The sequence below is a fragment of the Marmota flaviventris genome, chromosome 2, assembly GCF_047511675.1.
Source record: "Marmota flaviventris isolate mMarFla1 chromosome 2, mMarFla1.hap1, whole genome shotgun sequence".
NCBI classification, from domain to species: domain Eukaryota; kingdom Metazoa; phylum Chordata; class Mammalia; order Rodentia; family Sciuridae; genus Marmota; species Marmota flaviventris.
Window position 1 is genome coordinate 189,727,823 of NC_092499.1, and position 22,000 is coordinate 189,749,822.

The 22,000-nt window shown below is 51.7% G+C and overlaps 2 protein-coding genes across 4 annotated transcripts; one reads left to right on the top strand and one right to left on the bottom strand.

Annotated features, from left to right (window-relative positions):
- The first annotated feature begins 1,313 nt into the window (after window positions 1–1,313).
- On the top strand, window positions 1,314–10,068 carry Ctsz (cathepsin Z). The gene is made up of 6 exons (XM_027946460.3): window positions 1,314–1,521; window positions 1,957–2,120; window positions 5,951–6,130; window positions 7,950–8,100; window positions 8,486–8,651; window positions 9,536–10,068. The coding sequence occupies exons 1-6, from the start codon at window positions 1,382–1,384 to the stop codon at window positions 9,644–9,646; spliced, it is 912 nt and encodes a 303-aa protein (XP_027802261.1). The 5' UTR covers window positions 1,314–1,381; the 3' UTR covers window positions 9,647–10,068.
- Window positions 10,069–10,122: 54 nt separating this feature from the next.
- On the bottom strand, window positions 10,123–21,351 carry Nelfcd (negative elongation factor complex member C/D). 3 transcript variants are annotated; one of them, XM_027946459.3, is made up of 15 exons: window positions 21,224–21,351; window positions 17,767–17,879; window positions 17,421–17,530; window positions 16,543–16,652; window positions 15,398–15,505; window positions 14,793–14,945; window positions 14,460–14,590; window positions 13,723–13,888; window positions 13,329–13,463; window positions 12,811–12,950; window positions 11,790–11,904; window positions 11,334–11,429; window positions 11,117–11,257; window positions 10,647–10,776; window positions 10,123–10,553 (listed from the first exon to the last, which is right to left on the bottom strand). In XM_027946459.3, the coding sequence occupies exons 1-15, from the start codon at window positions 21,308–21,310 to the stop codon at window positions 10,519–10,521; spliced, it is 1,770 nt and encodes a 589-aa protein (XP_027802260.1). In that variant the 5' UTR covers window positions 21,311–21,351; the 3' UTR covers window positions 10,123–10,518. The 3 variants fall into 3 exon arrangements, with proteins under 3 accessions (XP_027802260.1, XP_071465061.1, XP_027802259.1); XM_071608960.1 differs by having other exon boundaries at window positions 14,460–14,587; window positions 17,767–17,885; XM_027946458.3 differs by having other exon boundaries at window positions 17,767–17,885; window positions 21,224–21,350.
- Window positions 21,352–22,000: the final 649 nt, after the last annotated feature.

A 22,000-nucleotide genomic window follows, 5' to 3' on the forward strand; every position in this document is an offset into this window, starting at 1 on the left:
TCTCTTCAGTCATCAAGGCAAGAGAAGCACACTCCCTTCCCCCTCCTCATATACCCAGAGGGCATAGAGGCCAAACCCAGTGCTCCTGCTGGGGAGAACTGACCTGGGGAGGCAGAAAGTAAGTTCACCTACTTTCCAGTTCAAACTGGAGAGTTTCTCCTGGGACCTTGAAAGAGCCTCACCCACCCACCGCTTCACAACTGGCTCATTACTGTGACTTCTCAAGCAGACAAGACCTAACAGAGCCCCATGTCCACACTCTTTCTCAGTGACCACTTTTCAGGAACTAGGCCAGAAATTGAGGGCTTTTAAGTTCTGCCTGGCCCTTGTCTCTGACAGGAGGTGGCCAGCAGGCTTTCCAGTCCTGTTGGTGTTTCCAGGTGAGGTCCTGAAAGCAGCCAGCAGGCCAGGAGGCAGCCATGACCATTCTTGATTCCCACTAGACATAGGCAGAGGAGGGCTGGCGTGTCAGGAGTGTGGGAAAGGTTGAAGAGCTCTTCTGAGGACCCTGTACCAGGAACCTCATATCAAGGCCTGGAACAAAATGCCTGGGCCTTTCTCCTACCAAATGGAGAAGGCCATTTTGTGACTTGCTGAGGGTCATCACCGCCCACGGAGAGTAGGCGGGAGGGAAAAACTCTTCAATTAAGAAAGGAGTCCTGTGCGTCCCACTTCTGCTTTCTGTTCCTCATTGGTCTGTGGAGGACTTGGTTAGCAGGAAACCTTTCCAAGCATCCTTGGAAGCCGGAATGCAGAACTCGTGATTTATGTGCCTAGTGAAATTTTCCTTTAGGGGCATGCTCTAGAAGGCTCTGGCCTTTCCTTCTCTGTGAGAGATAATCATCTCCCCAGAAAGGCAGTGGGTCTCTGGGAAAGGGAGTTCAGAAAGCCAGATCAGGACATGATTGTGTAGGAAAGGCGGCCTCTTCCCAGGACCTGGGGACATCCCTATGGAGCGATGGCCTAATTGGGATGCTGGGGGCATCTATCCAGATCCCTGGTCCCAGGAATCCTGGACTCGGCTGACTATCAAAGTTGCAGTCCCCACCCCAAGGTACCAGGACCCCAGAAGTGAGTTGTTTGACAATAGCGCGCTCAGTTGAAGCCACTTGACTACGCTGTCGTAGGTGGCTAGGTCAGGTCTGAGGTCTGGCTTCGTGACCTGGTACATGACCCCCGAGTTCAGGTGACCGGGGCCAGGAAGGGAGGCTCTGCCCGCGGCTCCGCGGTGGGGCGGGGCGGGACAGCAGCGGCGGGACAGCCCCGCCCCGGGGGTGTGTCCGCCGCCGCGCCACCTTAAGGGCCGGGCGGGGCGGGCGGAGCGCGTGGGTCCCGGAGCCCGGCGCGGGTCGAGGGAGCAGCGCAGGGCGCGGAGGGCAGCATGGCGTCGTGTGGCCTGGTGCAGCCACTGCTGGTGCTCGTGCTGCTGGCCGGCGCGGTGCGGGCCAGCCTCTATTTCCGCCCAGGCCAGACCTGCTACCGGCCACTGCGGGGAGACCAGCTGTCGCAGCTGGGACGCAGGTGGGCTCGAGGCCGTGCCTGGGGGAGGGGAGGCCCATTCCTGCGCCTGGGTGCGCTCGCCAGTGGGGGGCCTGCTTCCCTGGGGTTCTAGGAACCAAGGTGCCCTGCCTACTTAGGCTTTGGGAGATCACATCTGCCCTTTTGGGGGATCACACCCAGCTGGAGCCCCTCCTGGCCTTTGTGTCTTGCCCCAGCACTTGGTGTTTCTTGGGGAGCCCTCCCCTTCCCTTAGTTTTGAGGGTAGCCTGCTGCCCTCACATTCCAAGGGTGCTGGGGCCTGCTGGCCTATGATGGGTTTCCCTGGTGACCAGGCCCTCCACTCTCACTCCCACATTTTGGGAAAGGGGAGAGGGCCCCAGGAGGACTGCCAGTAGTGGCCCCTGGTGGGCTCCCAGCTACCCCAGGAGCCCTGGTACTCACTTGCTCTCTTCCCAGGACATACCCCCGGCCGCATGAGTACCTGTCTCCATCTGATCTCCCCAAGAACTGGGACTGGCGCAATGTGAATGGTGTCAACTATGCCAGTGTCACCAGGAACCAGCACATCCCCCAGTACTGTGGCTCCTGCTGGGCCCATGGCAGCACCAGTGCCATGGCAGGTAGGTGGTCTGGGGCCTAGGGTTCCATGATGGTCCTGGCAGACGGTAGCTGCCACTTGATTAAGGGCCAGGAGCACCTATCCAGGCTGCCTCCTAGTCGGCACAGGCAGCCACAGCCCAAGGTTCCAGAGGCCTATGAGTCAGAGCCAGGAATCAGTCTGGACCTTTGCCCTCTACCAAAGTGACACAAGCTGGGTCATTCTGTGGGAATCCACTATGGGCCCACTTGAGGCCTCTAGGTACAGGCAGGAGTGGGACCGAAGCTCAGTGACAAATGGCTCAGCCATTGAGAAGGAACCAGAAATGCGACATCACCAAGCTCCCAGCCTGGCCTTGGGGACATGGAAGTGAAACTGTGCTCAGAAGCAGTTAATATTTGAGATGAAAAATGTCCTGTGGTTGAAATATTGAGTATGGCTAGAGCCCCTGCCCTGATCTGGTCACTGCTTCCAGCCAGCCTTCTGGCTACTGGGTGGACAAGGAAGGTCCAGGGCAAGGAGGGAGATGGAATCTTGGTGTCCACCATCCTGAGGGCCGCTGCACCCTGGCCTGGGAGAGGGGGCAAAAGCAGGGAAGCCCAGGTGTGCCTGGGGCATTTGGGAGGGGCCTTGCCCTGCAGCCTGAGTTCCAGGAACCTGGATTCCACTGGGGCAGGCCCTCACCCTGGCTGGGAGTTGACGGCAATGGCTAGGTGCTGTCTCCTCCCTGTTTGCTATCTCTTTGGCCAGGCCTGTTGTAGGTGTGGCTTGTGTTGAAAGGGTTAGCGACATTGTGGCCACTGCTACTTAGGAAGCTGGGGTCAGGCCTCATGTGGAGTATCTTCTTTAAGCCTCCTAGCAGCCATGATGGCTCTGTTTGACAAGGAGGAAGCTGCAGAAGATGTCCATAGTGACAGCTGGGATTTGACCTAGAAACTCGTCTGGGGGTAAGGTCTGGACTCCAGAGCCCACTGGCTATAGCTGTGGCATCTAGCAGAGACTCCCTTGGTGGTCCAGCCCTGTTTCTGTTTGGGAACTGGTAAGGAGCCCTCTGGAGGCTGGAACATATTTCTGACCCTTCAAGGAAGAGGAGGAAGGGAGCAGGTGGGCCAAGGTCCCTCCCTCTGACTTAGGTAGAGCCAAGGCCTTAAACCCTGAAGGATCTGAGAGGCATGGGCCAGGCTGGTTGGTTTTAGCAAATCTGGAGGCAGAGGATCCGGATAAAGTCCAGGAGAGCACCCAGTAATGGCAGCCAGCTTTGGGGAAGTGAAAGGGACTTCTCTGCAGAGCACAGGGTGGAGTCGGGGGAGAGAGAACTAGAAAGGTTGCCAGTGAGAGGTCATGTGACAGGATACACATTTGTAGGACATTGCAGGGCAAGGAGGAGATGGGATGGCTAGAGGCAGTTTGTCCCCTCTGAGATGGCACCTATCCCTGGCCAAGGCATCAGCCCTACATTTCCGCAGTGGAATCTTTGTGCAGATTGCTGATTCACTCTTCTCCTTAAACTTTTAACATCAAGGCCATCAAGGCCATGGCCCTTCTTTCACAGAGAAAATAGAAGCTACCAGAGACTTCTTTCCATGGGGTCAAGTGTCCAAGCCTCTCACTGAGAATGCCCGTCCCTCTCCAGGAGGTCATCCTTCATCCCCTTGAGGAAGTTCTTCTATCTCAAACAAATGAGTGAAAAGCCCCTTGACCCTGCTCCACCTCCCACCACCCTACTCCTTGGGCTCTATAAATATCTGCACCCCTCCACTTCCTCTTCTCATCCTGAGCCACCCTGGCCCTGCTGCCGTCTCCACCACTCCCCATTCATGCCATGGTTGTGAGCTGCCATGAACAGAGTGTAGTCCCCAGGCCACTGCCTTCCTAGAACACAGGCCGCCCCACCCCATGGCTGGCTCTGCCTTCCCACTGAGCCTTCCCTTCTCATTCCCCAAATTCTGAGCATCAGTTCCCAGGTCCAGCCCTTCTCCTGGACTCCTTCACTTTCAACTGCCCAACACCCTCTTGCTCGGATTCCTGCCACCTCCAACCAGAGGCAGTCAATGGCTGGGAGCATCTCACTCTGCCCACCACTCCCACCCACAGTGCCATCCTCCTGCAGCCCTCTCCACCATTGCAGGGGATACTTATGCCAAAGCCTAGAGGCCACATACCACCATGGCCCCTCCGCCCTTGCTGTGGGCTCAGCTGCTACAGCTGCTTGCTCGACCCAGTGGATCATGTTCTTCAGCTTGAAACCCTCTCATGATTTTGCTCAGGTAAAAGATGAAATCCTTCTGTGAACTACCAGAGCCTACAGCCCAGCTCTCTAGGCCACCCTGCTCAGGTCGAGGGGGAGCCTGGCGCCTCTCCTCCCTGTTTCCTCATCACTCCTGCCCTCTCTCCTTGGCCGGCTGTCCCCTGGCCCGCCCTACATACATGCTATCATGCTTCTGGACCCTCCCCCACACTGTACACTTTGCTCAAGTTTATGTGTTGGCTTCTGGCCTCCTTGTGTGCTGTGAGCCCTGGGAGATGAAGCTTCAGTCTTTTCGCTCCTCTGTGCCCCCAGCACAGGGTCTGGGCACAGTGCTTTGCACACAGCAGGTGTGAGAGCCCTCACTGATGGCCCAAGATGAGGAGGAAGTCCAAAGATGAGGCACAGGCCAAAGGGAGGCAGCAGCCAGTGTGGGGCACCTGCTTCTACCCCAAAGGATGGGGGCACCCCTGGTGGACAAAGGAGGGTCTGAGTGTGTGCAGACCCATCACTGAAGGGTAGCTGCTATAGGCAGAAGAGTCCTGTTCTAGGGAAGGAGGCAGGGAACCTGGGCCCATGGGCTTTGGGAAGCTGGGAATCTACTCGCCAGTGGCCCAGGAGGTACATTTGTGGGCACAGAGACTTGGGCTAGGTGGTGGCAGGATGAGCTTGCCTTTTGAGTTTTTCAGCCCGGTGGATTATGGGTGGGGGGATCCTAAAAGGCCCAGGCCTGGTCAAATGAGTAGACCTATGGAGCCAGGACCAGTGTGAGCAGGAGTCTAGAAGGTGACATGAGGAGGTGGCACCCCAGGGGAGCTGCACAAGGAAGAAAGAGAGATTTGGGCCAGGCGGAGGCTGCTGTTGAGCCCGTGGTAGCTAGGAGAAGGGCAGGTGAGGCTGCAGGAGAGGAGGGTGGGCCGTAAAGAGTATTGTGGTAACCTAGTCCTGCAGAATGGAGAGCAAGATGATCCTGATTGGGTAGCCTGGGTCCTCTTCTGGGAAGGGGAGCAAGTTTTTCAGCCCCAGTTGTGCCCTCAGTGTGTGAGCCCAGGCTTGTGGCAGCCAGGGCTGCTCAGGCCCCTTGACTCACCATGTGCTTGGGTCTGGATCCCCCCTGGCCTTCCCCTGGACTACATCAGCCCCTCCCTGGGGCTCGTTCAGTCCCTGGGCTGCACCTGCTCATGGAGGTGCCCACCTTGGTCCCTCTCCACAGGGCTTTCTGACTCTCAGCCTGCCTCATGTGGCAACCGAGGCATCCCTTCAGTCCTTCAGCAGGTGTTTCTTGAGGATATACTTGGCTGACCTGTGTGGACAGGACAGATCTGGCCTTACCTGGTGGCACTTGCAGCCAGGTGGTGCAGGCAGACACCACAGTGCTCCAGAAGGCCAGGGCAGACCTCTGGAGAGCTGCAGCTGAGCTGCGGCCTCCACAAGGAGGTGGGCATGGGAGCGAGCCTTCCAGAGACATGCAGCCTGAGCCCTGAGCATGGGCTTGGAGGCAGGATGGTGGGCAGCACCCTGTGGCCTGACCTAGGCCTCCAGTGCCAACTGGGGAAGTGAGGAGGGTGCTGCTGAGGGCAGGTGCTGAGTAGACCCTGACCTTCCAGATCGCATCAACATCAAGAGGAAGGGGGCATGGCCCTCCACCCTGCTATCTGTGCAGAACGTCATTGACTGCGGCAATGCTGGCTCCTGCGAAGGGGGCAACGACCTGCCAGTGTGGGAGTATGCCCACTTGCACGGCATCCCTGATGAAACCTGCAACAACTACCAGGCCAAGGACCAGGGTAGGCCCTGCCCACTCCCCCGCTGCCCTGTCCCTCTTCCCTGGGAGAGTGTACTGTAAGCCCAGGCCAATCCCACCCTTGTGATGCTGTGGCTGGAGTGGTGGGGAGGGGAGGGTCAGCACCCCCGGTCTTTGGGGAGGACTTGTTCCCAGAACCTATGCCAACCTCATCCAGTGCTGCCTTGAACCTAGTAGAGCTATGGAACTCATCATTTTTTGTGGAGACCCTCCCTTGGCATGGGGAGAGGTCAAAGGACACCCTCCCAATTCCCGGGCCTCCAGCCTTAGACCATGTTTCTGCTGCGGTGAGGCCCTGATGTGATGTATGGGTTCTGACCTGTGACATTTGGGTAGTTTATAATAGGCCTTGCATGGAGCAGGGCAAGTGCTCCTGCTCCACCCTGTGCGGGGTGGAGCCTACTCTCCAGGAGCTGGGCACAGAGAGCTGGTAGGGAAGCTGGCACCCAGAGCTGGAGGCAGGAGGTCTAGCAGTGGGTCTGTCAACCTGGTCCCTGCCCAGTACTCCGGGCCATGTGTACCCAGATGTGCCTGCAGCCAATGGGCACTTTGTGGGTGAGCAGAGCAGGCTGGCCCAGAATCCCCAGAGTCGACACATTCCTTTTAGGCTGCTCCTTTCGGAAACCAAAGGACCCAAATCCATAATTGGCAGGTTTAAGCCACCTGACCCCAGATCTCCCTCACAGCCAGAGCAGAAAGCTTTGGAAAACTCAGAAGACATTTGAGACAGGTGCAGGAGGAAGGAAGGGGAAGGAGCCCAATGCTGTCCCCCAACCCTGTGAACGCTGGCTCTAGTGTCCTGTACCCACTGAAGTGGCAGGAATACTCAGCCCCACCCAGGCCAGCGGGATTCTGTCTCCTTGCTTCCTGGGCCAAACTGCCCAAAGAATTTTCTGTCCTGGTTTAGTAAACCCAGCAGGGTCAGAGACCCCAGGGGGGACTTCCCTGTGGAATCAGATAGTCCTGGGGCCCTTCCCACCCCACTGACATCCCCAAGCCGGTGTTGTCCAGCCGAGGCCAAGTCGCTCTGATCCCACCTCTCCTGACAGGTGGCTGGAGCACATCAGAGACCTGAGTGTTTGCCATAAACAGTCTTGTCTTTGTATTGGTAAATGTGGCTGCAGATCCACCATTTTCCGGTTGTGCCAGGCCCTGGGCATTTGGTGTTGGACAAATTAAACCAACAATTTAATCCTCAAAGAGTTTACTGTCCCCGGAGAAGATCTGGACAGATGTGTAACCACAACAGAAATAGGCAACAACAAAGTGGTAGCCAGGCAGGCTGAAGACCGGGCAGGGTGGATGGGTGAAAGTACAAATGCCCAGAGTTAGGGAACATGGCCATCATGCCTATGAGGTGGAACATGGGCACACCTTCTTATTCTTCTTTTCTAACCTAATTGTGGATATCTCTCAAACCAAAATAACAAGAAAGGGGTTTTGTTTTGTTTTTTTTTTAACCATACGTAATGGCATATTTATTCACTAGCCAGCAATAGAATCATCTTGTTGAGTTTTAGTATTTTGATTGCACTCGATTTCAGCTCTGAAGTATTGTAGAAAGGTCCTCTCCTGGCCTTTACAGAGAGGAAAAAGCCCACCCAGAGTTCCTGCTCTGTAGTCAAAAGTTGACCTCTCTTCTCTTCCCTCCTTCCACCCTTCGAGGAGGGTGGAGCCCTCCTTGAAGCTCTTCCATAGCAGAAAGAGGAGATGATTGGTTCCTAGTAATGAGCAGGGCACTGGGCCTCCTGGTTAGCTGGGCAGTGAGGAGAGCCCCAGGTTGACTGCTTGCTCTCACCCAGAGTGTGACAAGTTCAACCAGTGTGGGACCTGCACGGAGTTCAAAGAGTGCCACACCATCCAGAACTATACCCTCTGGAGAGTGGGCGACTATGGCTCCCTCTCAGGGAGGGAGAAGATGATGGCGGAGATCTACACGAATGGTCCCATCAGGTGAGTACAGGCCGCCAGGTGAGGCTGCGCCAGGTGTACCAGCAGGATTGTGTACCTGTGTGTCGATCATACTTCCCGCCCCACCACCAGTTTTACTCCCTAGTGTGAGCTACAGCCACCACTTTCACCTTTGAGAACTTCTGTTTTCTCAGAAGTAAACCCCAACCAGTGACTGATCTGCCCCTCATGGGATTATTGTGGGACATGAGGGGGTGAGAGGCCCAGCTGTGGTGACAGCTGTGGTGTTCTGGGGCTGGAGGACGCAGCAACAGCAACTCAAGTCTGTCCAGAACCACCGTGTGGGGCGGGCTGGATTCACCCCTGGGGCAGCAGGCTACCTGCAGCCTCTTTCTGGGTGAGGTGATAACTCACTGCTTGCTCTCAGCTGCGGCATAATGGCAACAGAAGGGATGGCCAACTACACTGGCGGCATCTATGCCGAGTACCAAGACAAGGCCTATGTGAACCACATTATCTCAGTGGCCGGATGGGGTGTCAGCAGTGACGGGACCGAGTACTGGATTGTCCGGAATTCCTGGGGCGAACCTTGGGTGAGATGTTTTCACTTTATGGTTGTACCTAGAAAATGAGGCCACACTTCTCACCCGTGGCTGTTGACCTCTGACTGAGCACTGTGGCCTACAGCCAGCTAGACCTCTTGCTCCAGCCATCTGTCAGCCACAGCTCTGGGCAGATGCTTCTTGCTTGTGTAGGGCCATTCCTGTTCTATGCATTGTCTGATGTTTAGCAGCACCCTGGGGCCCCTACCCACTAGATGCCAGTTCCTCTTCTGCCCCCCAGTATGAGACACCAGAACTGGCACCAAAGTGAAGTGGCCTGGCTGGACACACCTGCCAAGGATGCAGTTGGCCACCTTCCTCCTTCACAACCAGGTCATTTTTTCTCCTGCCAGTTTCAGACTCTCCTTAGGAGTACTCTGTAGGTTTTTCATGAATACTTTTAGGTTGGGTCAAAGATCCAGGGGGTGATAACTGCCAGAGTTTTTATTTTTAAAACTAATATTAGCCATTAATTGCTTGATACAGAAATTCATTATTATGGAGGAAAATGGTAAATACAGAAGTGATGAAATCAGTTTTTTTTTTTTTTTTTTTTATTAAATAACTACAAGTGGGGATATTAGTAGGTGGATAAGTCATCTGGTCTAAACAGTCAACATGTTTTGTTACATTAATTAGCTACTGGCAGGGGGCCCTTGTGTTAAGTATTAACCAAGTGAATATCTCATACAAGGCATTTTTGACAAGGGTCATGGGAAAGGGTGCTGGGTGGCCAGGCAGGCTGTCTGGGTATTTTGTTCTGTGGGGCTGGGCTGCGGGGTGGAGGCCAAGGGCCTGGTCTGAGTCTGGAGCAGAAGGGTGGAGCAGGAGACCATGTGCTGAAGGGCTGACGTGGGGGCCTTGGCATCTCGCAGGGCGAGAGAGGCTGGATGAAGATAGTGACCAGCACCTACAAGGATGGGAGAGGCGCCAGCTACAACCTGGCCATCGAGGAGTACTGCACATTCGGGGACCCCATCGTCTAGGGAGGATGCCTCTGGAAGAGCAGTTCATGGGAGTTGGGATCCTGTGCGCAAGATCGGTTAGCAGGACTGGGTGATTGTCAATCTTGGACACTGGTCACCAAACTGAACATCTAGAAGGGTACCTGTCGACCTGAGAACCATGTGGTTCTGGCTAAGTGCACCTTGAGGAGGGCTGACCGCTGATGACTTAAGTACCTGCACAAGGTGGTTCCAGGCTCCATCTGCCAAGGCACAGGGCCTGTTTTCTTCAGCAGGGCGCTTGGTATTTTGTGTTTAGCAAGTGTGGTCGCTAATACCACATTTAAGAGGTAAAATGGTTCAGACTTATTACCAGTTCTTAAATCATCTTGGATTCAGTGTAGGGAGGGAGGTGGTAATTTCAAATTGTCCAAGTGATGAATAAACCATCTGGTTCCACCCAAGGCCCAGCATGCCTTATTTATACAAGAACCCAACATGGGACCTGCACCTTATAATTCAGCACAAAAGCTTTTTAAAAATTTATTATTCTTAGCAAATTTAAACAATTACAATAAAACATCAACTAACCAATTGGGTTCTTGTGAGAAAACTTAGTCAGCCTTGAAAAGTTGTTCACCAGAGTCTCAACTTCACAACTCCCACCACCCCCAGGGCCAGCAGCAGGTTCATGCGGAGGCAATGTGGAGGGAATTGAGCACTGGACTGACCATACGGGGAGGAGACGTCACTAGCAGGCTCTCACACTGCTAACACTTTCCTTCTAAGGAAGTCATCCACCCCTCAGCAGATTCCACATCCAAGGTGCTGGCTGAGCTGCAAATGGCAGCTTCTTGAGAGGGCTCTCCTCAGTGGAGCCTGGAAAACCTGCTTCAGCTCTGCAGATGCTTGACTTAGTTCACCATGATGAAGTTAGACTTGCAGTGAGCTGAAACCAGACGCACACAGTCACTGGATTAGAAACAGAAGGTGCAAACTGACACATACCGATGTAGCCAGAGCAGATCTACTGAGACCTTACCGATAAATTCTGTCACGGGGTCATGTTCGCCTTCTGTTTTGATGGTGCCCGCAATGCTGCCATTTTCCAAGATGGGGAGGAAGAGCTGCACAAAGTCAGAGGTGTATGGAGGAGCGATAACATCCAGTACCTACGAGGGAAAACAGGGATACTCTGCCTGCCTGGCCAACACGGGCACCGTACCAACACAGGTGAAATGGCACTCTTGAAACTACCCCTGCCTCCCCCTTTGGCTTCCCTGGTGACACCATTCTCCAACACTAAGGCAGCAGGGTGGTAACATAGGGGAAACATGTAACACAGTTCCTGCAGGTAGGAGGGCTCACAAAATTGCTATCTGTCATTGTCATCACTATGATTATCAGAAAGTACACTTCTCAGAGATAGGTACAAAATGAACTAAATTAAGCCATAAAGGACACTGCTAGTGTAAAGAACATGAAACACGAAACCAACGGTGCACTGCTGACCTCAGTGACAAAATAGCGAATGAGTGAAATGTCAGTGTCCAGCTTCTCCAGACACTTTCGGATGTAACTGACAACAGGAAGTACATAACCTCGACTCAGCAGGTGAACCATCCTGTCCAGCAGTGTCTTCTTCAGCTCAAGCTGCAGAGAAGCAGGCCAAAAGAGTAGATCAGCATGGGGTGCACCCCCAGTCCCCACGTGCCCCGGTGCCACTCACCTGCTCCATCACATCCAGTTGGGAGTGCTCAGTCTCGAAGAGCTTAACAAGCAATTGCAGGACCTGGGGGTGCAGGAGCTGGTGGCAGGTGCTGATCTACAAACAGGTCATGGGGAGCCTTGCTGAGCAGTGTGGTCAGGTCGCAGGGCTCCCTCACCATGCAGAGAACCACTCACTGTCACTGCCAGCACAGGTAGCTCATGGCTGCTGCTGCTAGTCCTGTGCTGGACCCAGGGCCAGCAAACTCCTCAGCCCTGCCTCATCCTTCCCATGACACTTGACAAAACTGAGACATCTATGCAGTCAATGAAACTAGGTCCTTAAAAGGAAAATCCTTGTTTAGGATAGAAATAGCTAATTTTGAAGAGTATGTACTAAACACACCAAAAAGATGCATATGACAACACACATGCAAGACACAGACACTGCACACCCAGGCAGCCCTCTGCCTCTCACCTCATCTAGCAATGCCAGGTGCACAGGAGTATGGTCAGTCTGCAGTTGGAAGTACCTTGGTTCTGACACGGTCCAATCCACCCATTTCAGCACACCCATTGCTACCACTGGAAACCTACAGGTAAACATAGCAGAATGCCTCCTTTAAACCAAAGGTGGGAAAAATACCAATATGCAACAAGAGCATTAAAGGGGAGGAAGCCTGAGAACAAACACAGACCGCCCCTTCATCTGTGCTGCCAGGAGCTGCTTATTAAAGGGGTGGCCTCTCCAAGGTGCAAGGTGAGAAGCGGTCTCTATCCTCAGCCCATTCAACCCCTTTGCTAATGGAGAAGAGATGGTGGGTGATGCAGAGACCACTGTGTCTGGTACATGGGCTCAAGTTTACCTTAGTTAGCAAACCCCTTTCTTGGTTCCCATACAGATAAACAGAAAGATTCAAATGCCTAAGAAGACGCATGATTTCCAGGGCAAATCTATTTACATAAGTGCAGAGTCACAGGTCATTCGTTTCTATCTGAGCAATAGTTAGTCTTAGACTTCTGCTATAGATGAGCCTTTTTTTTTTTTTTTTTGTGGTCCTGAGGATTGAATCCAGAGCCTCATCAATGTTAGGCAAGGGCTCTATTGAGCTACATCCCCAACCATTTTTTGGTTTTTTGGAGCCAGGATCTAAGTTGCCCAGGATAGGCTTAAACTTGTGATTCTCCTGCCCCAGTCTCCCAAGTAGCTGGGATTACAGGTGTGCACCACTGCACCTGGCAAAAATGAACTTTTCCAATTCCATTCTTGTAATTCCAGGTGGTCTTCCTTTCACTTAGTTTAATTTGTGAAATTACTTCTATTAAACAACTGAAAATGACTCATACTGTCTATACACGTTATTCATGCTCTCTGTATCTGTTTACAAAATAAAATAAAACACAAGTATCTCTGCAGCTTTTGTTATGTGAGCTTTCAATATGACAATAAAAGCCACCTCCCCCAGTGATTTAGTTTGGCAATCAGTTTCACTGCTCACCTAATACACTGATAAAGTGTACTCAGTTCTGCCACGAGTTCAGAGGCCCCTTTGTTCTCATTGCAACACAAATTGTGAACAGTTTCCACAGCCTTCGACGTTGACTTCAGCTCATCTTTATTGATGCTCACTCGCTTATTCTGAAAACACACACAGGTTGGTGGATTCTGACAGCACCACAGCCTTGTCTCCACATCCCCTGCCCTATCTGTGAAGTCAGAAGTCAATTTAATTGTCAAACTTCATGGTTGTGCAGAGTACAGAAACTGTAAACCAGTGAGAGCCGTGTTTGTCTCTGGCTTAGGGACCTGTTTCACTTTTTTTAGTCATACTTCACATTACAGTCTAAAGAAGTATTAAGAGGAGCATTTTCTTGAGATGTTTAGCACTTTCACCATCAGTAAAACACAAGAAAAGACATGTTCTCTGTTAGGCAGGTTCAAAATTTCTTGCAGCCCAAATTACCCAATAATACCCAAGCAAAGGAGGACCCTTGTCTTCTGAAAGGCTGACAGTACCTTCTTCCAGGTCTCAACCACACTTGCTGCATAGGCCAAGATGTGGATGTACTTGTGTTTGTGATCCTGGTTGATTCTGGCCCCCGGTTTAAAGAGTGACTGCATGAACAGGTCCAGGAAGGCTGGCACCCGGATCTGGGGAGAAGCACACACCAAGCACAGTCTGGCAGGAGAGGGTATGCGCACTTGCAGCCACCTGCAGAGTTCCAGGCAGCACGTCTAATGGGCATGAAGGCTGGGAGCGGGACGGGGAAGGACAGAAATGACAGCAACGTTTCAAAAGGCATTTGCACTCACTGCCTTAAGAGAATCAGGGAAACTTAAGAGACTTTCCAAAACAACCCTGCCCTGGCACAGAGGGGACCCCACCTTGCTATAATGAGAGGTAACTTACCAGTTCAACAGGAGGTGGGTCCATGCTTGTGAACATCTTAAACAGAACAGTGATGTCTGCAGGGTTCAGGGCTCCTTTAGACAGCATGGCCCCAAGGGCCTGGCAGGCCCGGGGGTAGGAAGCAGCTGTGCCCAAAGCCAGTGTGATCTGACTGGCATCATGGCCTCTTGACAGAAAAACCACATAGCCTGTCACTAACAATGTTAGGCAGATTTTTCTTTCTCGTTCTTTTCTTACATTTAATGTTCTAAACCATTAGGATCCATTTTGGTTTTTTTGTTATTCACTTGTTTATTAACTGACCCACCCATGGAAACAATGTTTAGAGCAAACTGGAAAAGAATGATTCTAATGCACCTTACAGACTTGATAAAGAGATTCATACTTTTTAAATACCTTGCTAAGACTCTAAAAATAAAGCTAGGAAGATATAACTTTGGTCTGTAAGATACAGACTACAATATAATAATCACCGAATAACTATTTTAGGACTACTGTTATTTGCTATCTGTGAATCCCAGCATATAAAAGCAGAGTCAACTAGAAGTACACTCAAGTACCTCACAAAACAGTCTTCAAAGCAACACTTTGGAAGGCAAGCTCCCCACGTAGGTTAAAACTACCCTGACCACCAGCTCTAGACAGCAGGACAGAAGGGGCAGGAAGCATGGCTGTGGACAAGGGCCGCGGGGCTCTATGGAAGCAACAGAGAGGGGTGGGGAAAGCAGAAGCCTCACTTCTCCTGAGCGAAGCGCTGCACCTCCTGTGCCACCCTGCGCACCGCAGAGCCGCCCTGCTCCTCTTGGGCCAGCACGGACATCATGGCCTGCGCAAACAGGTACGTGTGCTCCCCGTGACACACCATCTTCTAGAATACAGGAGGCAGGATGGGGGTATCAAGACCACAGCACTGGCAAGTGCAGACCAAAGTTCTCGGGCAGGGAACCTGCTCTCTGGCAGGTGACTTTGGACCTGGAGATTCTCCACAGGGAAGGGGATTTTCATGTTTGGGAACCCAAACCCCCCAACCAGCTGCTTCAAATCCAAGATTCACAATGTAGAGAACTTACAGCAAACTCAGGGAGATTTTTTTCAAGGTTTTCTTCCCCTCCATCCAAGATGGTGGCTAGAGAGGTACGGAGCACTCTGGAGAACACTTCCAACTGCTGGCAGGCAGTGGACACACTGGTGATCTCCCCTTGGTACCCGGCATCAGAAATCAGCTGCCACACAAAAACAAAAGTAGGTGTCAGCACCTGGTGACCCACCTTTCAGCACTGGGCTGCTGGGCAGCATGTGCAGCAGGTAGAACAAGCAGGCACTGGTCTCAGGTCCCAACCTTAACTCTGGTCTCTGCTTTGCCACAATCTGGGCTGTGACCTGGACTTCCCAGCCCTCCCAGGTCTTGATGCATAAAAAGGAGTGATTGGCCAGGTGTGCTTAAAGGCTCCTCGGAACACACACACTATAAAATGTCCCTGCTAAATCCTAAAACATAGTCAATGTTGATCTAAAACCACAGGCAGAAATTTTATGCTCCCTTCTTCAGGGTAAGGCATGCTGAAGTGCAACGATGGAGACCTTTGTCAAAAACAGTCTTCACAGACAACCGACCAAACAGACATCAAAAACCTCAATCCTACATACTTTCCCCTGATTCTAAGACTCTTCCTACCTTAACAGTAAAGTTAAGCATCAAACAGTCTGGATGGGCTTCAGCCAGTTTGTAGAACAGATCTCTCCATGTGGTATGTGCAATCATTTGTTCAAGCCAAGCTGGGGTCTGCCGACAAACAGCAAGGTAAGACATCTGGCATTAGCCCAAGAGAAGTCTGTTGCATAAACAACCCCAGGACATTCCAACTGGAAGAGCCGCCATTGGCGTCCAGCTGTAGAGGAAGCAGACTCAGGGCTGGTTGTGGCCGCAGAGCTGTGAGGCAGGACAGCCCCTGCACACCCACTCTGCTTTCACAAGTTCCCACTCAACATTAGCACAAGTGGAAGAGAGCTTCCTGGGAGACATCCGAGAGTCCTGTGGCAGCAAGTGCACAGAGGAGCTGCATCGCATGCATGACTGACTCACGCTCAACCAGCTGCATGCCCATGGCAGGACAGAAGACACAATTTAAATAGCACAGGAGGTTCTGTCCAACACCACAAGTAGTGGCCACAAAAATATCTCTTGGCTCCTACTGTGTGACGGATGGGGACGCTGTTCTCTGAACCCACCATCCTGTCTGTGTCAAGGCCAGGCTCTCCATGACTGTTCCCAGCCACCACTTGAGCACAGAGGGCTTCACAGGCAGGTCTGTCATAAAAGACACAGGCTTGTATATCCAGCAACTAAAACTCTAGAGACATCTCGCTGGCCCTGCTGGGACTTCCTAAAAGCTGCACTGCAGCCTGAGATTCTTCCTTCCAACCTCCTTCATGCCTTTTGCCTTCAGGGTCAGTCCTGCATCCCAGCTCCTCCAGCATTCATCTACTTTTCTACCTGGGGTATCTCCTCCATGATCTCCTTGCATGTCTCATCCAGTCTCAGCACATGCTTCTTGGAGGACCCACAGGAATTTGCCCCCTCCCAGAGCTGTGCCTGGAGTCAGCGAGGATTGGGAGGTGAGAACTGGCTGCACCTCCTCTTGGCCTTGGCACCAAAACCTCCCACATGAAGCACCTCAACGTGCTGAGCACAGCAGAAAGAGTAGTTCAGACCACACTACCCAACTCGTGTACTTACGTGATACGCCTCACACCACTCCATACACAGAGCTAGGAAAAGGCCCTGGGATGCACCACCAGACAAAGAACAACATTCCTCACCTCTCCTTCTTCAGTAAAAATAGAATCTGCTTTGCGGGGATCAAAATGTTTGATCAATAAACTCTTCAGGTGGTTTTCCACAGTTTCCTGGACCTGCACGGGCTCAACACCTGAAAGAAAACATAAGACAACAGCACTCGCTAAAGCCACTGCACTCTTGCAGAAAGGGCCAACAGCCACATCTCTCTGAACCAAACAACACAGAATTGCTTGTGCCACTTTTAAAGGCAAGACTTTGGACTCATTAAAAAGTTATTAATTCTACTTGCTAGTAAGACCCAAGAAGGAACAGAGCAGCATGCACGACATGGTCCACCTCTGCCTAATGGAAAGGAGAATAGCACCTTCAAACCCTCACAAAGTCCAAACCGACAGGGACGGCAACAGGAAATGATGTCCCATGAAGGAGAGCAGATGTGGCCAAGAGGCTCACTTGAAGGAATCACGACAGTAACACATCCATTTCTCTCCAGACACTGCTTACTCAAGTGACCATCTAGACGCAGCCCAGTGGATCTACAATAAGACTCCACTGTGATCCTATGAGCCAGAAGCCACAACCACAGCCAACTCCAAAATGACCTATCACTCACTGCTTGCTGTAACAGGCCTCCTGAAAATGATACACCAAATGTACAGCATGTCATCCCTTAACTCTACAGCAGGGCAGAGAAAGCTGCTCAACGGGAACTCCTGCAAACCTCAACTGCTGGATTAAACATAAGAATCAAACAGGTGAAAATGGCTAAAAAGTTCAACTCCTACTTATACAAACATTAAAAATCAGGAATTCAAACAAGGCACTGCTGATTCACTAGCATAATACTGATGCAAAAGCCCATTAGAGAGGTGGGGTTGGGTGAGAGCAAGGACAGCACCTGTCTGAATGAGCCACTCAGCTAGCAGGTTCACAGTCTGGGCCACAGCAGTGTAGTTCTCAGATAAGAGCTGGATGACATTCTCTGGAGAGCCTCCTGCCTGAAAATACCTGAGAAAAGCAAAAGAGCCACCACCTCATTAGAGCAGACACATGTGAGAGGGGATGAACAGATAGGTAAGGAGGAAGATAATTACATTTAAACATTTTTTAAATGGCAAAGGGGACCCTAGAAGCATTCTAATCCAAGACCACATTCTTCTCATTTTACTTGTCATCATCTGGTTCTTTTAGAAAATTCTTTGAACAAGCCCCTCCTCCCCAATGCAAACACTGTCGTCGCATACCTCTTCAGAGTGTTGAAGATAGAGGGCTCCATGATATAGTCCCGGGTAGAAAACTTATGAAGGCATTCCTGCTGCACCTCTGCATCATCCTCTCCTTCTCCAGAATCATCCTCCTGTTGCTGAGAAAGGCCAGGAGCAGGGTATATTTAATATTAATATCCTGAAATCTCACTTGTGCATTATGAAAGTATCCCACACACAATTTCATGAGTCTCATAATGTAGCCAGGACAAGTGGTAAGTAGCCATGAAAATGGGATCCAGAATCACCCCAAGTGGGACATATGACCACCCCGCTAGCAGACTGTGTGCCAGTCATCAAGTCACTAAGCCTCTCTGAATAGCAACTCCCTTTGCTAAACAAAGACATCTCGGGTGCTCCTTCCTGGTTGCTGATTTTTGGAAGCATCAAGCCTAACACCTGACATTTAGTAAAAGTTCACTAGACATTTGCTATTATTATTGTTTTCACCATGATTATTTCACATATGCCATTTAATCTTTACCAACAAAGACTAACAAGATTCTCGAGAGCACGATCCATCAATTTGTGGTTAGAAAAAAATCTCTGACTTCCCTCCTGTCAGCAGCAGGCCTGGCCCTGGACTCTAGTCCCACTTCCAGGTAGGAGCACAGAGGCAGGATGCTGAACCCAAGGGCAAACCAGACTGCTTCACCTGCTGATACATGTGATGATGGGGACTACTGACCCCAAGTCTGTCCAGTTTTAATACTGTCACCCTAACTAACAAGCAGGAAGCAGGCAATTTCTGAACATTTACCCTGCACTAAAAATGTGCTCATCATCCCTGGGACCTTAGAAAATCAGACAAGATGTAGTTTTTTTTCCATGGAAGGAGTTCACAAACTAAGACAGCTAACCAATTCAAACATAATGGGATAAGAACCGGGCCAGGGATCAGTGAACTATGACCAAATGTTGCCTGCTTCCAATTTTTACATAAAGACTTACTGAAACACATTCACACCTATTCTACCACATTTTGTCTATGACTGCTTTCCCTCTACAGCCATAGAGTTGAGTAGTTGTGACAGAGCCCCACACAGCCTCAGATATGGATTGTCTGGCTTTTTACAGAAAAGTTTGCCCACCACTGTTTGGATTAACATCCTGGGAACAGTGCTCTGAAGCAGACACAGCCTGCTGGCTACACTGGAAAAACTGGGGAGTCTTCTCTCAGACAGCATTGGTGAGGGGACCTGTGAGGAAGGCTGGACTTCCCTGAGACTCATCTTCAGATGTCTGCATTCTTGGGCTTCTACCCTGGCCTCCCACTTCCTCATATCTCTTGCACCCTGCGTGTCTACATTGTGGCCTGCATCTCTCTCTTGGGCTCCACAGTCAAGTGTATTGCAGTGTCATATAATTCCCATTCCATGCCCATTAGGACTCCAAAGTCTAAAACTGACCTTGTCTTACTCCCAAAACAAATCTTCCCACAATCCACCAGAAACCTGGGAGTCATCCTCAATTTCTCCTCCTTCACCCCAGCCCACCCCACATCCTCTCACAAAGACCCATCAACTCTATCTCCCATATATTGACCAAATTTGGCTCTTCTTTCCATATTTATTTTCCACTTATTTTTTGTCTGCTTACAGTAGTAATCTCCCTATGCCTTTCCACTTATTTTTTGTATGCTTACAGTAGTAACCTCCCTATGCCTTGTCCTTCCCCACAATCCACTTTCACACTGAAACCATAGTGACATCCATAAGCCACAAATGTGACGTCTCTCAGTTGCTTAAAGTTTCCTATCTCTCTCTGGGGGAAAAAAAAAGAAAGAAATCCAGGCCCTAGAATGACTTTGGCCTTCCCGCTGTTCACTTGTCCAGTCTCACCTCTTGCCAACCCCCATGTGCAACCTGTAGCCAGACTCATCTATTTGTCAGTAGCTCTTAGCTCCTACCAGAGAAGCCTCCTTACACACAGTCCTGCCTCTCCAAACCACATCTGGCATCAAGTGAACAGAATTTGGGTCACCATCTTTCCCAACTTTAGTATAGTCACAGCTGTAATGAACATGAAAAAACATCATCAATGAAATTAGGGTAATGATTATAGCTGGCCAAACATGGGACTACCAAACCTTCATCAGTGGGGTCTAGGCCTGGCTCGAAACTCCCAAGTGCATAAGCTAGGGCAAGTAGCTCACATGTTCTATTTACAAAATGATGGAGGACACAGGCCTAGATGGCCCTAAAGTATGCCCCAGTTGAAACACCTCCCTATGCCTAAGTCTCAGTCCTTATGATTCAAATGCTCAATGAGAACAAGATGTACCAAACACCAACCCACTACCAAGCTAATTAATTCAGACCTTATATTTCTCTCATCTGGCCTTCTTCAGTGGTTAGCATACTGATGAAGTGGAAAAGAAACAAAGGGCTTGGATCCCCATTCCTTTATGTTTTGGGAACTTGAGGAAGTTAAATCTTTTGGTCTTTCTTTCTTCACTTAGGAGATAAACAAAGTAATAGCCAACTCATAATCTTGAGTGTGGAATGCAATATTGCATGAAAGCTCCTAGCTCAGGCTCCTAATAGCTATATGTGACTGCTCCACTAAGTTCCCAATGTTGTGGGATGATCTAACATGTGGGCTCTACTCACTTTACACCCGGACTAAACTCTTGAACAAGCTTTACCGTTGAACATCTCTCCAAGGCCCTCTGGAACCTGCTCCCTACCAACTTCATGCCCCTGTTCCACAGGGTAATTAACCACAGAGGACTTTCTTCAGCTCCAGAAACATACAGCTCTCTGCATGTCCAGTGCCCTGCTGAACCACTTAGTAAACCTCACTTCATGGTTTATTCCTTCAAAACTAATCTTTATTCCGGTTTAAAAGGCAAATTCCCAGGCCTCACAGTACAGTCTAGAGAGCCATGACCAGAGTAACCTGGGAAGCTTTATGTCAATCATGGGCCTGGGGTGGACCTCCTCGGACTTCCCAAGTCCCGGGCTCCCACCCCACCCCTGGACCGTCCAGGCTGCAAGGTTCGGCCTGTCATCTGGTCCAAGGAAAAGTGAAATCTGCCCAAGCGCTTAAAGGCGCGGTTGCCCAGCGGCGGGACAGTGTGAAGGCGCCCAAAGTTCTGCTTTCTCCCCAGGACTCGGGTTTAAGTTCGACTTCGAAGACAGCAGTGCGGCTCCCGCTTCCCGCCTGAAGACCGCGCCCCCGCTGCATGGGGTGGGCAGTCCTCGCGCCTGGCCTCGCCTGGCCTCGCCTGGCCTCGCCTGGCCACGTGGCCGCCCCGGGAAACTGCGGCAGGGGCCGGGCCGGGCGGCGGGAGCGCAGGCTGGGACAGCGGAGGGCTCCCGCGGCCCCCAGCGCACGCCCCCCGAGTGCCGGCCTGGCCCGCGCGGGCTCAGCGGGGGCGGGGCCGCCGGCGGCAAACGAGCCTCGGCGCGGGGCGCCTGGTGCCCCGCCTCACCTGGCCGCCATCCGCCTCGTCGCCCCACTCGGCCGCGTTCCCGAAGTAGTCTTCGGCCATGATGGCGCCTGGCGTGGCCCCCGCCATGCTTTCCGCGAGCCGGCGCGGCGCATGCGCGCGGTGGGGAGGACGGGAGGGCGCAAGCGCGGCTGCACGGCCCCGCCCCCGCAACGGCGCGCCTCGGCGGGGGGAGGCGGGGCCTGAGAGGGGAGGGGCGGGGCCGAGGCGCAGCTGGGGGAACGCCCCCCGGGTCCTGGAGCGCCCGCCAGCCTTCTTGCTGGACTCCTTGCTTAGCCCTAACGGCTATGGCTTTTGGTTCAGAGAGCACCAGTTTCCTCTTCGGACAACTGGGCACGAATCCATCAGGGACAGTGTCTGACCCGCCAAACTAATTTCTTTTATTATTGGCAAAATGTACGAAATGCAGTGTAAAATAGAAATTTTAATATATTTTGAGTGGATGAGGGACTTTCTAAGGCAAAAGTGCCAGGACGCTTCAAAAGTCAAGATTTGGCCTTTGAAAAGTGGCACGACTCCTTGTCGTTGCTAAGGGTAACCAAGACAGTGCTTTTATCCGGCCTCAAGCTCGGATCCTAGCAGGTGGTAGGGGATCCAAAATGAGGAACAGATGATAAGCAGAGAAAGTTTTGAGCTGGAGATCAACACCTTCAGCTCTGGGTGCTTTGAAAGGTAGTACCAGTGCAGGGAGGAAAGAGCGCTAGAGAAAAGAGCCCCAGAGCCTTGACAGGTGGCCTGACTACAGAGCGTGGGAGGGTC

Bases quoted from the DNA above. Each gene is read 5' to 3' on its own strand.
- Ctsz (XM_027946460.3), top strand. From the start codon at position 1,382: ATGGCGTCGTGTGGCCTGGTGCAGCCACTGCTGGTGCTCGTGCTGCTG. The intron at 2,121-5,950 runs GTAGGTGGTCTG...CTGACCTTCCAG, and splicing joins CAGCACCAGTGCCATGGCAG to ATCGCATCAACATCAAGAGG. The intron at 8,101-8,485 runs GTGAGTACAGGC...GCTTGCTCTCAG, and splicing joins TACACGAATGGTCCCATCAG to CTGCGGCATAATGGCAACAG.
- Nelfcd (XM_027946458.3), bottom strand. From the start codon at position 21,310: ATGGCGGGGGCCACGCCAGGCGCCATCATGGCCGAAGACTACTTCGGG. The intron at 12,951-13,328 runs GTACTGTCAGCC...GTGTGTTTTCAG, and splicing joins TGGTTGAGACCTGGAAGAAG to AATAAGCGAGTGAGCATCAA. The intron at 10,777-11,116 runs GTCAGCAGTGCA...TTTCCCTCGTAG, and splicing joins TTCGCTATTTTGTCACTGAG to GTACTGGATGTTATCGCTCC.